Source organism: Hemitrygon akajei, chromosome 6, assembly GCF_048418815.1.
Source record: "Hemitrygon akajei chromosome 6, sHemAka1.3, whole genome shotgun sequence".
Taxonomy (NCBI): Eukaryota; Metazoa; Chordata; class Chondrichthyes; order Myliobatiformes; family Dasyatidae; genus Hemitrygon; species Hemitrygon akajei.
In genome coordinates this window covers 4,856,026-4,872,155 of record NC_133129.1, presented here as the reverse complement: position 1 = coordinate 4,872,155, position 16,130 = coordinate 4,856,026, and the positions used below count along the sequence as shown (strand labels likewise).

Sequence of the window (16,130 nt, the reverse complement as noted above, 5' to 3'; positions counted from 1 at the left end):
CTGGAGAAGAACGAATCTGATAGGAGGGAAGAGTGGACCATGATAAGTTCTTGATTAGTAGGGACATCAAAGGTTCAGGGGAGACAGCAAGAGAATGGGGTTGAGAGAGAAAATAAATTACCCATGATCACATGGCAGAGACTTGACGGGCCGATTGGCCTAACTCTGCTCCTGTTATATGGTCTTGTGTCTCTCAGCTTGGTTTTCGCTCTCATTCGATGAGAGGCCAGATTGGTCCGACTCAGCATCGCCCCCTGCCGGCTTCGCGCAGGAGCCGCAGACCGTCCCATCTCCGCTGAATGGACTTGACTCGCCGCTGTACGAATGGGATCTTCCCCGGGAGGCGTCACGATCCTGTATTCAGTGCGGGATTGGCGGGGGCCGAGATGCAGCCAATGAATTATTCTGTGGTGCGCTGCTGAGGGAGGGGATAAGCTCTCCGGCTCTTGGTGCAGAGAGCGAAGCGTTACCCCAGTTCTCAGTTGGAGCGAGAGGTGTCAGCCGAAACATCTCGCCGTCGTCTCAAATCCACTGACAGCGGCGAGAGAGGGAGTTTACACTGGAGCAGAATTTGGCCTCTGCTTGCGGTACCTCTCCATCGGCTGTGTGAGTCATTGAGTCATATTGGAACAGCAGCCTTATCCTATCCGGAGGAGGGAGAGAGAGAGAGAGAGAAAGAGAGACCCACCGGTGACTGATCCTGGCACGCTGCAACGAGATCACAGTGAGTCCAAATTTAATTCAATATCAACTAAATAAGTCCCAAGAAATCCCGGCTCTGAGGTGGTCGCTGGAGGAAGAGGGGCTGTCCTGGGGGCTAATAGACAAGGTTACTACCAACTTGCGGAAGGTCGAGGGAGAGGGGCACTTACCGCGATCTCAGTGTGCTTGGCTGCGTTAGAGAGTTGGAAAGTGGCGAGGCGGATGTGTGGACAATTGTAACACACGTAGCCACAGAGACACACACACACACATTGCTGGAGGAACTCAGCAGGTCAGGAAAGGAGAAATAGTCGACGTTTCGAGTCGCGACCCTCAATTGCACGCCTGAGATCAATGGTTCTGTGCCGACTGAAACCGCTTGCAAATTGCCCGAAGACTTTCTCGGGGGAGGGTTTTCTCCCGAGGAAGGTCAAGTTTTGGGGTAATGGAGGTGAGGGTTAATCCCAGTGACGCGGATCCGGGAATTGGGGATTTGAGGGAGAGGTATAATTCTGACCGTGAGGGGAAGGAGAGAGAAAAGAAAGACGGGGAGATGTGGAGGGGGTAGAATGTGAGTGAGGAGGGAAGAGGAGATGGGGTAATGAGGATGGAGGGAGAGAGAAAATGAAGGAGAAGAGGAAGAGAAAGAGAATCAAGGGAACACAAAATGCTGGAGGAACTCGGCAGGCCAGGCAGCATCTACGGAAATGAATAAACAGTCGATGTTTCAGGCTGAGACCCTGCATCAGAACTGTATGACAATTAATTCAGTCCAGACAGTGGGTCTCGACCACCCCTCTCTCACCTCCACAGATGCTGCTCAACCTGCTGAGTCCCTTCACCGTCTGGTTTGTTTATTTAGAGATACAGTGACCCACCGATTTGACCCTAGCCTAATCACAGGACAATTTGCAATGGCCAATTAACTTACTAGCCGGTACGCCTTTGGACTGTGGGAGGAAACCGGAGCACCTGGAGGAAACCCACACCGTCACGGGGAGAGCGTACAAACTCCTTACAGTTGGTGCCAGGAGTGAACTCCAAATGCTTGAACCACCCAAAGCTGTTGTAGTGTCAGGCTGACCATTACACTGTCTTGTGTGCTGCTGTGGGTTCCAGTGCCTGGTGTCTCTGAACGGGACAGACTGATGGAGTTGGGTGCAGGCATGTCAGGTATACAGATTATGTCAGTCCTCATTGAGGAGAGTTTCTGCTTCTGGACTGTGAAGTGATGCCTGGACAAAGGGAGTTGTTGTGAAGGCACCGGCGACTGGTGGAACTCCAATTTATCACACGACCTTTGAAACGTGAAATGTGTCGTTTGCATCAAATCAAATCTGTGAGGATAAGCTGGGGGCAGCCCGCAAGTTTTGCCACTCTTCTGATGCCAATGTAACATGCTCACGACTGACTAACCCTCACAGTCCCCCCCATACACCCCATACAGTGAGGATTCTCAGATGCCCCCTCACCAGCCCCTCCATTCAGCGAGTCGCCATTTCATCCTCCACCCCCAGTTCAATTACCCATCTGATCCCTGTGGCTTCCAGCTTCCCTAATGTACTGGTTGCAGCCTTGAATATGATAAAGGATCTTCACTGTGATACATTAACTCTCTCTGCACAGACAGAGCATAGAACAGAGACCAGTACAGCACAGGAACAGGCCCTTCAGCCCACAATGTTGTACAAAACCAATTAAGCTAGCAATCATATGGCCGACTAGTCCCCTCTGCCTACACAATGCCCATTTCCCTCGCATCCCTGTCCCTATCTAAATGTGTCTTTAAAGCCTCTAGTGTGCCTGCCTCTACTGCCACACCACTAGTGCATTCCAGGCACTCACCACTCTCTGTGTTTGAAAAAAAATCTCCTTTGAAATTACCCCTTATCTTAAATCAATGCCTTCTGGTGTTAGACATTTCAGCCTTTGGTAAAGGTATTGTCTGTTTGCTCTCTCTATGCCTCTCATAATGTTATAAACCTCTATCAGATCTCCCCTCCGTCTTCACCACCCTAGAGAAAACAACCCAAGTTTATCCAGCCTCTCGTTACAGCGCACACCCTGTAATCCAGGCATCATCCTGGTAAACCTCCCCTGCACCTTCTCTGAAGCCTCGAGATCCTTCCTGTACTGGGGTGACCAGAACTGTATGCAATGCTCCCTGAGCTGCTGGGTGTTTGCAGAACTTTCTGTTTCAGATTCAAGTTTATTGTCATTCAACTGTATAAATGTATACGGCCAAACGAGACAATATTCCTCCGGACCAAAGGGCACAACACAGTACATATAACTCACACAAAGTCATATTACCACAAATAAATTAGCAAATAATAAGGTGCATTTAAAAAGTAAATGGTACAACGCTACTGTAACTTCGTATGTGATGAGACCAGGGTGATGACAGGGAGTTCAGTGGTCTTACAGCCTGGGGGAAGAAGCTGTTTCCCATGCTAACAGTCCTGGTCCTAGTGCTACAGTACCTCCTGCCTGATGGTAGGGAGTCAAAGAGATTGTTGGATGGTTGAGAGGGATCATTGACAATACTAAGAGCTCTGGATGAATATCTCGGATGAGTGGAAGAGAGATCCCGATGACCCTCTCAGCTGTCTTCCCAATCCTTTGACGGGATTTGCGGGCCAGATGCCTTGCAATTCCCGTACCGGATGGAGATGCAGATTGGTGCTCCTGTAAAAGATGGTCAGAATTCGGTTGGGGGGAGGGGGAGAGTGGTGGAGCTTCACTCACCCCGATCTCCTCAGGAAGTGAAGACACTGCTGTGCTTTCTTGACCAAAGAGGTGGTGTTGAGGGAGCAGGTGTGATCATCTGTGATGTGCACTATCAGCATCTGTGGCATTTTGATCTTTAGGCTGGAACGTTCTTGCTAGCGATAGAGGATCCCAAACTCTGAGTGAAGGCGGTTCACTTCAGATTCAATTTTATTGTTGTGGGCATACATAGCCAGTGTGTAGAAGCCTTGAAAACTGGTTCTTTGCAGGAGCAGTACTGTACATTACAGACTGCACTACATTGGTGGGACCTCACTCCATCGGCCACAAAGGTGAGTTTTCCCAGTGGACTCTCATTTTAATTCCAATGCCCATTCCCATTCCAATATGTTGCTCCATGGCCTCCTCTACTGCCACAATGAGACCACACTCTGGTTGGAGCAACATCTCATATTCTGAACACAAGAGATTCTGCAGATGCTGGAAATCCAGAGCAACATACACAAAATCTGGTGGATCTCAGCATGTCAGGCAGCATCTATGGAAAGGAATAAACAGTTGACACTGGGGCTGCGACCCTTCATCAGGACTGGAGAGGAAGGGGGAAGAGGCCGGAATAAGAAGAGGGTGTGGGGAGGGAGAGGAGGACAAGCTGGAATGTGATAGGTGAAGCTACATGAGTGAGGAGGGTGATAAAGTGAGAAGTTGGAAAAGGTAAAGGACTGTAGAAGAATCTGATATCTTGCCTGGGGAGCTTCCAACCTGATGGCATGAACCTAATTTTTTCTAACTTTCAGTAATTTCTGCCCCCTACCTCTTTCTTTCTTTTTCCATTCCCCATTCTGTTTCTCCTCTTACCTATCATCTCTGGTGCTCATCCTCCTTCCCTTTCTCCCATGGTCCACTGTCCTCTCCCAACAGATTCCTTCTTCTGCCCTTCACCTCTTCTGCCTATCCTCTGCCAGCTTCTCACTTCATCCTCTCATCTCTCACCCATCTTTCTCCCTCACCTCGTCTCGCTTATCACCTGCCAGCTTATACTCCGCCCTCTCCACCCACCATCTTAATCCGGTTTCTACCCCCTTCCTTTCCATGGAAGCTCATGACCCAAAATATCAACAGTTCATTCCTCTCCATAAATGCTGTCTGACTTGCTGAGTTCCTCCAGCTTTTTGTACATGTTGCTCTGGATTTCCAACATCTACAGACTTTATTCCATTGACCGCAACATGAATTTTAACACCTTTTGTTGTATCTCCCCTTAACGTTGCCTCAGATAAAGAAAAGCAGCCTCATCTTTTCCAGTCATTACGCTTTACTATGGTTCCGTTTGAATAATTCTCTGAAGGTTGGTGGAGTTGTGGATAGGGTGGAGGATTGTTATAGGTTGCAATGGGTCAATAATAGGATGCAGAGCTGAACTGAAAGTGGCAGATGGAATTTAACTCAGAAAAGTGTGAACTGATTCACTTTGGAACGTTGAATTTGATGGCAGAAAATGGAGTTAATGGCAGGATTCTTAGCAGTGTGGAGGAACAGAGGGATCTTGAGATCCATGTCCATAGATCCCTCAAAGTTATTGCGCGTACTGATAGGGTGGCTAAGAAGGTGTATGTTGTGTTGGTCTTCATTAATGGAGGGATTGAGTTCAAGAGCCACCAGGTAATGTTGCATTTCTATAAAACCATATTTAGATGGAGCTTGTCAGCCTGGGAAGGCAGTCCATCTAAGAGAAGGAAAACTCTGATTTCAAATCTCTGCTGCCTTGCGGCCATACCCACTCATGAGAAAGGCTTTGGGAGTAAACCTTGAGGACAAATCCAGAGCTGGAGTCCCTAAGGCAGTTCGACATTGCCTTCAACCTCATTCTGGCAACTCCTGGCTTGACACTGGTGCCAAGCTGTATCGGCCCTTGCCCTTCCCTTGGACAACATTGGTGTTGTGGAGAGGGAGACTTGCAGCTTGGGCAGCTGCTGGTCTCCCATACAACCCTGCCCAGGCCTGTGCCCTGGAGAGGACACTCCAGCAGACTTTGCAGGCACAGATCCATGGTCTCATGAGACTGATGGATGCCTCCACATATTTAGATGACACTTGGATTCTGGTGGCCTCATTGTAGGGAAGATGTAGGAGCTTTAGAGAGGATTTACCAGGATCAGAGAGCATGTCTTTTGAGGATTGGTTGAGCAACTTGGGGCTTTTCTCTTTGGAGTGAATGAGGATGAGAGATGACTTGACAGAGGTGTACGAGATGATAAGATTGAGTGGACAGCCAAAGTCTTTTTCCCAGGGTGGAAATAGCTGATATGAGACAATAATTTTAAGGTGATTGGAGGAAAGTATAGGTGAGGATGTCAGAGATGTTAGATGTGGCAGTAGAAACAGATATATTAGGGACCTACAGTGAGGTCAATCTAACCCTTTCCTCTTACGTAGCTCGCCATTTTTCTATCACCCACGTGCCTCTCTAAGAGTTTTTAAAATGTCCCTAATGTCTCTCTACCTCCATCTCTGGCAGCGTGTTCCACACACCCACCGTTCTCTGTGTGAAGGAAAAAAACTACCACTGACATCCTCCTTATACTTTTCTGTAGTCACCTTAAGATTATGTCCCCTACAATCTGAGGTTGTGATAGGATTGTTCAGGGGAGTTTGGAAGAATATTTTGTTGAACCATGAGTTCTTCAGGTTTCTGCACATCTTGCCTAATGGTAGTATGAAGAAGAGAGCATGCCATAGATGGTGGGGGTCTTTGATAATGGATCAACAAAATGCTGGTGGAACGCAGCAGGCCAGGCAGCACCTATAGGGAGAAGCACTGTCGACGTTTCAGTCCTGACAAAGGGTCTCGGCCTGAAACATCGACAGTGCTTCTCCCTATAGGTGCTGCCTGGCCTGCTGCGTTCCACCAGCATTTTGTTTGTGTTGTTTGAATTTCCAGCATCTGCAGAATTTTGATAATTGATGTGTCGTGGATGGTGGTGGTGGGGGGGGGGGGGGGGGTTTGATAATTGATGTGTTGTGGATGGGGGGTTTTTGATAATGGATGTCGTGTTGTGGATGGTGGGGGTCTGATAATGGATGTCATGTTGTGGATGGTGGGGGGTTTGATAATTGATGTGTTGTGGATGGGGGGTCTTTGATAATGGATGTCATGTTGTGGATGGGGGGTCTTTGATAATGGATGTCATGTTGTGGATGGGGGGTCTTTGATAATGGATGTTGTGTTGTGAATGGGGGGGTTTGATAATTGATGTGTTGTGGATGGGGGGTCTTTGATAATAGATGTCATGTTGTGGATGGGGGGATCTTTGATAATGGATGTTGTGTTGTGGATGGGGAGGTTTGATAATGGATACTGTATTGTGGATGGTGGGGGGGGTTTGATAATTGATGTGTTGTGGATGGGGGGTCTTTGATAATGGATGTCGTGTTGTGGATGGGGGGGGGGTTTGATAATGGATGCCACCTTCCTGACACTTTGCCTCTTGAAGATAACTTCACAGGGGAGGCAGAGTCATAACAAGTGGGTCATCAGGCTGGGAGGATGTAACTGGTGGACATCCCCAAGGATCTGTCCTTGACCTTCAGTTAATGGCCTACAGGATGGGACAGTATGTAAGGTCTCCAAGTTCATCATCAAAGATTCCCACCATCTGGGCCATTGCCATCTTCTCCCAGCTCCCATCATGCAGGAGGTTACTGAAGCCTGAAGTCCCACACGCCCAGGTTCAGGAACAGTAACTTCCCTTCAGCTATTCAGTTGTGGACCAACCTGCACAACCCTAACCCCTGCAGTTTAGCAATGCAGATTAGCTTTATTAATCACTGCCTCACAACAGCTGCACTTTGATCACTTTGCACTAAAATGGATTATTCTTTTGTCATAATTTCGTTCTTCCTTGTAAAATGTGTGCATAATTTACATTTAATTTACACTCAGTGGCCACTTTATTAGGTACACCTGTACACCTGCTCGTTAATGCAAATATCTAATTTGCCAATCATGTGGCAGCATCTCAATGCAAAAAAAGCATGCAGACATGGTCAAGCGGTTCAGCTGTTGTTCAGATCAAACATCAGAATGGGGAAGAGATGTGATCCAACATGGACCGACTGAAGGTACCAGACTGGGTGGTCTCTGAAACTGCTGATTTCCTGGGATTTTACAGAGTTTACAGAGAGCATCTGGAGTTTATAGAGAGTGGTTCGAGAAAAGAAAAACATCCAATGTGCAGCAGCTCTGTTGGGAAAACCCCCTGGTTAACGAGAGAGGTCAGAGGAGAATGGCCAGACTGGTTCCAGCTGGCAGGAAGGGGACAGTAACTACACGTTACAGCAGTGGGGTGCCAAAGAGCATCTGTGAATGCACAGCACTTTAAACCTTGAAGTGGATGGGCCTCAGCAGCAGAAGGCCGCGAACATACACTCAGTGGCCACTTGATCAGGTACGGGGGGTAAAGTGACCACTGTGTATGTTCGTCTTCAGAATGCTGCTTACCTGATGGGATGAACTGGGACTGCATGTGACTCCTGAGGTTGCTCTGGTGGGAATCGGTGTGGAGATGAGGAGTGAATAGCCTCCTGTGTAAGTTAAGGACCTCGAGGCCTCTGGGGGTCAGTCGACTGCTGCAGGTTAACCTTGTGTACGTGAGCATCGAATGGCGAAAGGAAAGCCGCTTGCTGATTCTCACTTTGTCAACAACAGCTGAGTGCTGACTGTAGGGAAATGATTGCAGCCGATCTGCAGTGTAGCTCAGCTCGGAGTCTGTCGCTACCTGCCACACTCCCGCTGTCTGGGGCAGGCTTCACCCCCAGCCACCACACTCCTCCACGCAGACCTGGTAACGTGCCACTCACCCCACCGAGCACGCTGACGCGGAGTGCTGCCGCAAGAAAGCAGCATCTTTCACCAAGGACCCCACCATCAGGGGATCCCAAACTCTCTTATACCATTAACTGAGGGGCCCGTGGACCCCAGGTTGGGAACCCTTGCCCACCATACGGGCCCTGCTCTCTTCTTGCTGCTGCCATCAGGAAGGAGCCTCAGGACTCACACCACCAGCTTCTGGAACAGTTATTACCCCTCAACCATCAGGGTCTTAAACTGGAGGGGATAACTTCACTCACCTCAACACTGAAGTGATTCCACAACCTACTGAGTCACCTTCACGGCTCTACAGCTCACGTTCTCAGTGTTTTTTGTTATCTGCACAATTTGTCTTCTTTACTACATTGACGTTTGTCAGTCTTTGTGTATGTATAGATTTTCAGAAATTCTTTTGTATATTTTTATTTCCCTATAAATGCCTGCAAGAATATGAATCTCGGGGTAGTATATCTACAGTACTGTCTTAGGCACGTATATAGAACCTCGGTGCCTAAGGCTTTTGTGGAGTGGAGAGTGAGTTTGTAGATCTGGCGGGAGCTAAGGCTGTTGGGAATGTCGAGGGTGGAGCGCTGTGGGAGGGGTGTGGGGCAGGTGACAGGAGTGCCAGGGGCAAGGGGTGGCTTGCACTCAGCCCCGAGACACCAGACAAGGTCATTTGATTCCAAACAACTGGTTTATTGATCATTACTGAATGTCTCTCTGGTGCTTCCCACTCCCTCCCCTCTCCCTTCCTCTTTTCCCAACCACGATTCCCCTCTCCCTGCCCCCTTCCCACTCTCAGTCCACAAAAGAGACCCAGATCAGAATCAGATTTATTGTCACTCACATATGTCATGAAATGTGGTTTTTTTATGCGGCAGCAGAACAGTGCGATACATAGAATTACTGCAGTACTGTGCAAAGCCTTAGGTCCCTGGCTGTACACTGTGTATGAGCCCAAGACCCTTGCACAGGACTGCATGTACTTTGATAATAAACTTTACTAAGACTGATCACATTTATACACAAGTCCCGATCTTCCTTTCATTTTCATTTTCATTTCAAAATTCAAGTTGAAAGCAAATTTATTATTGAAGTACATATGTGTCACCGTATGCAACCCTGACATTCATTTTCTCACCGTAGAACAGAGAAATACAATAAACTCAATGAAAAACTGTTCACAAAGGCCGAAAACAGCCAATGAGCAAAAGAAGACAAACTGAGCAAACACAAAAAATAAACAGACAGATAGCTATTGCTGAGAACATGTAGTCCCTGAAAGTGAATCAGTAGGTTGTGGAATCAGTGATGGGTGAGTGAAGTTATCCCCTCTGGTTCAGGAGCCTGATGGTTGAGGGGTAATAACTGTCCCTGAACCTGGTGGTGTGGGTCCTGAGGCTCCTGTACCTCCTTCCTGATAGCAGCAGTGAGAAGCGAGCATGGCCTGGGTGATGGGGGTCCCAGATGATGGATGCTGGTTTTCCGCGACGGCACTGTGTGTAGATGTGCCAAAAGTTTCGATGTACGTGTGACACTATCCCTAACTGCCCGTGTAACGACAATAAACCAATTTACCAATTTGCATTTACCGAGATACAGGAAATAAACTTTGTTTTACATGCCTTTCATACAGATCACTACAACAGTACAGGGGAAAACAATAAGAGAACGCAGAATAAAGTGCCACAGTTACAGAGAGAGTGCAGCTAGACCGTGAGGTGAAAGGTCACAAAGAGATAGATTGTGCGGTAAAGAGTCCATCTTATCATACCAAAGGGCTGTTTAATAGCTGGCCTTGAGCCTGATGGTATGTACTCTTAGGCTTTGGTATCTTCTCTTGCTGCGAAGGGAAGAAGAGGGGCGGCCTGGCTGCTTTATTGGGGCAGTGAGGAGTGTAGGCAGACACCACAGATTAGAGGCTGGTTTCCACACTGTGCTGAGCTGTATCCATAACTCTCTGCAGTTTCTTTCGCTCATGTGCAGAGCAATGGCCACACTAAACAGGTCAGGGTACTTTCTGTGGGGCATCGATGAAAACTGGTGAGAATCTAAGGTTACACGCCGAGTTTCTTTAGCCTCCTGAGGAAGCTGAGTTGCTGCTGATATTTCTTATCAACCCGCTGGAGGAACTCCACGGGTCAGGCAGCATCTGTGGGGAGGAAATGAATTGTCGACATTTCGGAATGGAAGCCCTGCGTCAGGACTGAGAGTGGAGGGGGGAGACGGATGGTTCTGAGAGGAGAGAGCGAGATGTGAGACAGAATCCTGAGCTGACTGGTGGACTGAGGAGAGGTGTAAGTGTGTGAGCTGATGCTTTTTTTTCCACTATTCATTTATTAAAGGCCTGTCCAAGAGGTTCGCAAGAATGACCCTGGGAGCAAAAGGGTTAACATATGAGGAGCATTTGATGGCTCTGTAGTTGCTGGAGTGTAGGAAAATGAAGAGAGAATCTCATTGAAACCTATTCAATATTGAAAGGCCTCAATAGAGCGGATGTGAAGAGGATGTTTCCTACCATGTGGAAGTCTTAAGACCAGAGAGCACAGCCTCAGAATAGAGGGACGTCCCTTGAACAGAGCTGAGGAGAAATTAGCCAGAGAGGGTGGTGAATCTGTGGAATTCATTGCCACAAAGTGCTGTGGAGGTCAAAGCATTGGATATACAGTATTTAAAGCGGAGGTTGATAGGCTCTTGATTAGTCAGGGGGTCAAAGGTTATGAGGAGAAGTCAGGAGAATGGGGTTGAGAGGGATAATAAATCAGCCATGATGGAATGGTGGAGCAGACTTGATGGGCCAAATGGCCTAATTCTGCTCCTATGCCTCATGCATTTGTGTGGATGGGTGGGTGGAAGGGAAAGGGACTTGTTTTCCTGTTGTCGTTGTGGTTGCTTGCGCTCTCTGAACGTTGTGAACATGATGTGTCAGCACTGGTATCTGGGCTGTCCCCAACACATCCTTAGGTTGTGTTGGTGACGCAGATGGTGCATTGCACTGTATGTTTCAATGTACTTGTGACAAGTGAAGCTACAGTGGTGCTGGAAAGTCTGTGAACCCTGTAGAGTTTTCTCTGTTTCTGCATAAATAATGACCTAAAATGCAGTCAAATCTTCACGCAAGTCCTAAAACTAGATAAAGAGAACGCAATTAACACAAAACACATTATACTAGTTAATTTATTTATTGAGAAAAATGATCTAATATTACATGTATTTGTTGGAAAAAGTATGTGAACCTCTGGGGTGATGCCTTCTACAAAAGCTACTTGCAGTCGGGTGTTCCAATCAATGAGATGAGATTGGAGGTGTGGGTTGTAGAGGTGCCCTGCCTATAAAAAAGACACACAATGTCAAGATACTGACACAGCCTGCTCTCACAAGAAAGATCTGTTTATGTGCACCATGCATCGATCAAAACAACTTTCAGAGGACCTTGGAAGAATTGTCGAGATGCATGAAGTTGGGAAGGGCTACAAAAAGCATTTCTAAAGATCTGAGTCAGTCCACTGTAAGAGAAACTGCCTACAAATGGAGGGAACTCAGTACTGTTGCTTCTCTCCCTAGGAGTGGGCATCCTGCAAAGATCACACCAAGAGCACAACGTGCAATGCTGAAGGAGGTGAAAGAGAACCCAACGGTAACAGCAAAAGACACTAGACACTAGAATACTACAGCACAGTACACATACATTCCTTTTAAAAAAAAGCACTAAACCCACACTACCCCATAACTCTCCATTTTTCTTTCATCCATGTGCCTATCCAAGAGGCTCTTAAATACCCCTAATGTTTTAGCCTCCACCACCATCCCTGGCAAGTCATTCCAGGCACTCACAACCCTCTGTGTAATAAACTTACCCCTGATGTCTCCCCTAGACCTGCAGAAATCTCCTGAACTTGCTAAAATCTCTGTTCATGTGTCCGCTGAACAGGAGTGGTGTTCATGGAAGGACACTACGAAGGAAAAAAAAGCACTGCTGCATGTCTCAAGTTTGCAGAAGACCATCTGGATGTTCCACAACACTTCTGGAATGTTCTGTGAACAAATGAGACACAAGTTGAACTTTATGGCAGAAATGCACATTGTTATGTTTGAAGAAAAAAATGGCACTGTACAGCAACACCAAAACCTCATCCCAACTGTGAAACATGGTGGAAGGAGCATCATGGTGCGCGGCTGCTTTGCTGCCTCAGGGCCTGGACAGCTTGCAATTGTTGAGGGAACAATAAATTCAAAATTGTATCAAGATGTTTTACAGGAGAAGGTCAGGGTAGCAGTCCTTCAACTGAAGCTTAATAGAAAATGGATAATACAACAAGACAATGATCTGAAAGACAAGAGTAAATCAGCAACAGAATGGTTTAAAAAGGAGAAAATTTGTGTTTTGGAATGGCCGAGTCAAAGTCCTGACCTTAATCCTATAGAAATGTTGTGAAAGGGCCTGAAGCAAGCAGTTCATGCAAAGAAGCCCCGCCAACAGCCCAGAATTGAAGCAGTTTTGTAAGGAGGAATGGCCTAAAATTCCTCCAAGCCGATGTGCATGACTGATCAACAGTTACTGGAAATGTTTGTTTGAAGTTATTGCTGTATAAAGGGGTCACACCAGTTACTGAAAGCAAAGGTTCACGTATTTTTTTAAGCAAATACATGCACTCCAGTAATTGATTAAAATGTTGGTGAGGACACATTTACAACGTTATGTTTTGGTGTACATGTGTTAAATAAATCTGAATCTAATTGTGTTATATTCTCAGTTGCCGTTGAGTGGAGCATATTATAACTGAACCTACTACATTGTCCCGAGGACGCTGTCAGACGGAAAGTGAACTCTGTGCTGAATTCCAGAAGCTTGGCTTCGAGCAGGACATAATGGGTGTTCTGATGTCCAAAAGGCAGACAGTGGAAAAGGTACAGAAAGCCAGTGTGGTGGTGTCGGCCTTCAAGGACGGGCTGCGGGACAAGCGGGTGAGCCGGACCAGGGCCGAGCCTCCTCCAGACAAGGTGCTTGTGGTGGAGGAGACCGGCCAAGGCCAGGACAAGGAGGCAGCCGGGGCCAGCCCCAGCCAACCCAGCAGCGAGGAGGCAAAGCGGAACCAGGAGGCTTGGGAGAGGCTGAGGGACGGCAAGGGCATCGAGCCCGAGGAGCTGGAGTGGAGTAATCTTGGCACCCCGCCATCTTACATCAGGCCCAAGAGGCAACTGGGAGATGACCAATCACTTGATATCAAACTGCAGGAGCGTGAGGAGGTAGGATTTATTACTGATTATCCCCAGATTAGTGTAAACCAGTCTGATTCCGATCTCCAATGGATCAAACCTTTTCCCCTTAATTCCTTCTGTGACACATCACACAGTTCTTAGAGGGGTAGAGTCATACAGCTGAGAAAATTACTTTGGCCTGAGTTGTCCATAACGACCATCTAGGGTAGTCCCAAATTTAAAGACAAAGATTAAAAATCAACTCTTTTTGTCATTAAGTACATCAAAACGTACAGCAAAATGCATCGATTGCGTCAAATCAAATCAGCAAGGATAGTGCAGGTCTCTATCGCCCCCAGACAAGTATTGCCATGCTTCTGGCTCCAAAATAACGTGTCCACTAATCTGCCAACCCATACGTCCTTGGAATGTGGGAGGAAACCAGGGCACCCCGAGGAAACCCACACGGTCACAGGGAGAACGTACAAACTCCTTACAGACAGTGGGAGGGAATTGAACCCCTATATTCTGATTGCTGGCGCTGTAAAGCGTTATGCTAACTGCTATGCTATGGTGCTGCCCCTGATAAGATAATATAGAACAGGAGATCGGTCTGACCGAATGGACGGCTGGAGAGTCTGTGAGTGGGTGAAGTGGAAAAGACCGAAGCATGGTGACACTTGTGGGCTGCCCCCAGCACATCCTCGGACTGTGTTGGTCATTGACGCAAACAACACATTTCACTGCATGCTTCGATGTTTTGATGTGCAGGTGACAAATAACGCTAATCTTTAAATCTTTAATTTTTACCAACTCCTTGGTCCTCTTTCATTGAGCTAAAATGGTACCGGACCTCGGGCCTATTGTTATTTCTGGCAACTTATATAAGCCTCTTCCTTAGAATTAATGGTATCTTTATTTTCTGTTTTCATCCATGAATGAGTCTGTTTTCCTGTTGTTTTTCTTTGTCCCTTAGGAAAATTTGTGCATTATTTTGTTAAAAGCTAACTACTTCCTGTCATCCCCAAGCCATTCCATTTATTTTTACTGATAGCCACAGCCAGTACTCCCTCCAGTACAGCCAGTAGTTTTAAGTCTCATATTAAATTGCATCAGATTCAGATTTATATTCCACTTGTACATCAAACCATACAGTGAAATGGGTCCAACTCAACCTAGGGATTTGGTGGGGGCAGCCGGTAAGTGTCGCCACGTTGTCTGGCGCCAAAATAAGCGTGCTAACCACCTTCAGCAGAGCAATATGAGCTGGAACAACAAGACAACAACAGCAAAATACACCAATATCCTACTCGCAGCCCCCCCCCCCACCACCTCCACTCAGAACGCACGGACAGGCCTCCAACATGAAGACAGGGCAACATGGCAGGACTCCAACCACCAGATACCAAAGTAGAATCCTGCTCTAAGTTTCATCAAGATTAAATGTTCAAGGTTCAGGTTTATTTACCTCATGTAAGTTGAAGACACACTCTCAGTGATTCAGGAACAGCTCCTGCTATCCGATTTCCTGAATGGATATCAAAGCCACAAAGCCATTTATCATGTGCTGCATTGCACTGCTGCTGCAGTCAACAAATTTCATGGCATGTGTCAGTGATATTAAACCTGATTCTGATTCTGAACATATAGTGAAATGCATCGTTGGTGTTAACAACCAACACAACCTAAAGGTCTGCTGGGGGCAGCCTGCAAGTGACGCCAACATAACAGGCCCTACAAACTTGGAAGAACAACACTGAACACAAGAATCAAAGCAAAGCCATTGAAACCCTTAACCACCCTGCATGGCAACTTCGAGGGATCTGTGGACGTAGACCTCAAGCTCCCTCTGTTCCTCCACATGGCTAAGCATCACGCCATTATCTGAAAGACTGCAGAACCGATGAGTCTTAATTGAAGAGTCTCAGCCCAAAATGTTGACTGTTGGTTCATCTCCATGGATGCTGTCTGACCTGCTGAGTTTATCCAGCATTTTGTGTAGCTTACTCTGGATTTCAAGCATCTGCAGAATCTCTTGTGTTTAAGATGAGCTTTATTTGCCACATGAACATCAAAAATTCAGAACGTAAAGTGAAGTGCATCTTTTGTGTTAACAACCAACATACGCAAGGAAGTGCTGGGGAGAGCGCAAGTGTTGTAGCCATTACTTTCTACCACATTATGGCCACTCTTCCCCAAAGGCCCTTTGACAAAAGCTTATCAGTTGAGCCTATCTCATTTCAGGGAATGAGATCTAGGCAGTCCAATAAAAAGCCCGACTGTGCTCCAGTCCTGACAACATCCTCATGAACCTCATCTGCAGTCTTTCCAGCTTAATGGTACCTTTGTTACTGCAGGGTGTCCAAAACTGAACACAATATTCCAAATGCAGCCTCATCAACAGCTAATTCTGTAAAATAATGTTCCAATTTCAATGCCCTGTCGGGTGAAAGCCACTATGCCGAGAGTCTTCTTCACCTCCCTGTCTATCAGTGATGTCACTTTCATAGAAACATAGAAAACCTATAGCACAATACAGGCCCTTCGGCCCACAAAGTTGTACCGAACATGTCCTTACCTGAGAAATTACCTAGGGTTACCCATAGCCCTCTATTTTTCTGTGCTCCAT

The 16,130-nt window shown here is 46.9% G+C and overlaps 1 protein-coding gene across 1 annotated transcript in view; it reads left to right on the top strand.

The window, feature by feature from the left end:
• The first annotated feature begins 378 nt into the window (after positions 1–378).
• Positions 379–16,130, top strand: part of phf24 (PHD finger protein 24) — a 59,333-nt gene continuing 43,581 nt past the window's right edge. Inside the window, exons 1-2 of the mRNA XM_073047796.1 lie at positions 379–724; positions 13,057–13,549. Coding sequence (XP_072903897.1) covers positions 13,172–13,549 — 378 coding nt within the window. The 5' untranslated portion in view covers positions 379–724; positions 13,057–13,171. The remainder of the gene's footprint in view (positions 725–13,056; positions 13,550–16,130) is intronic.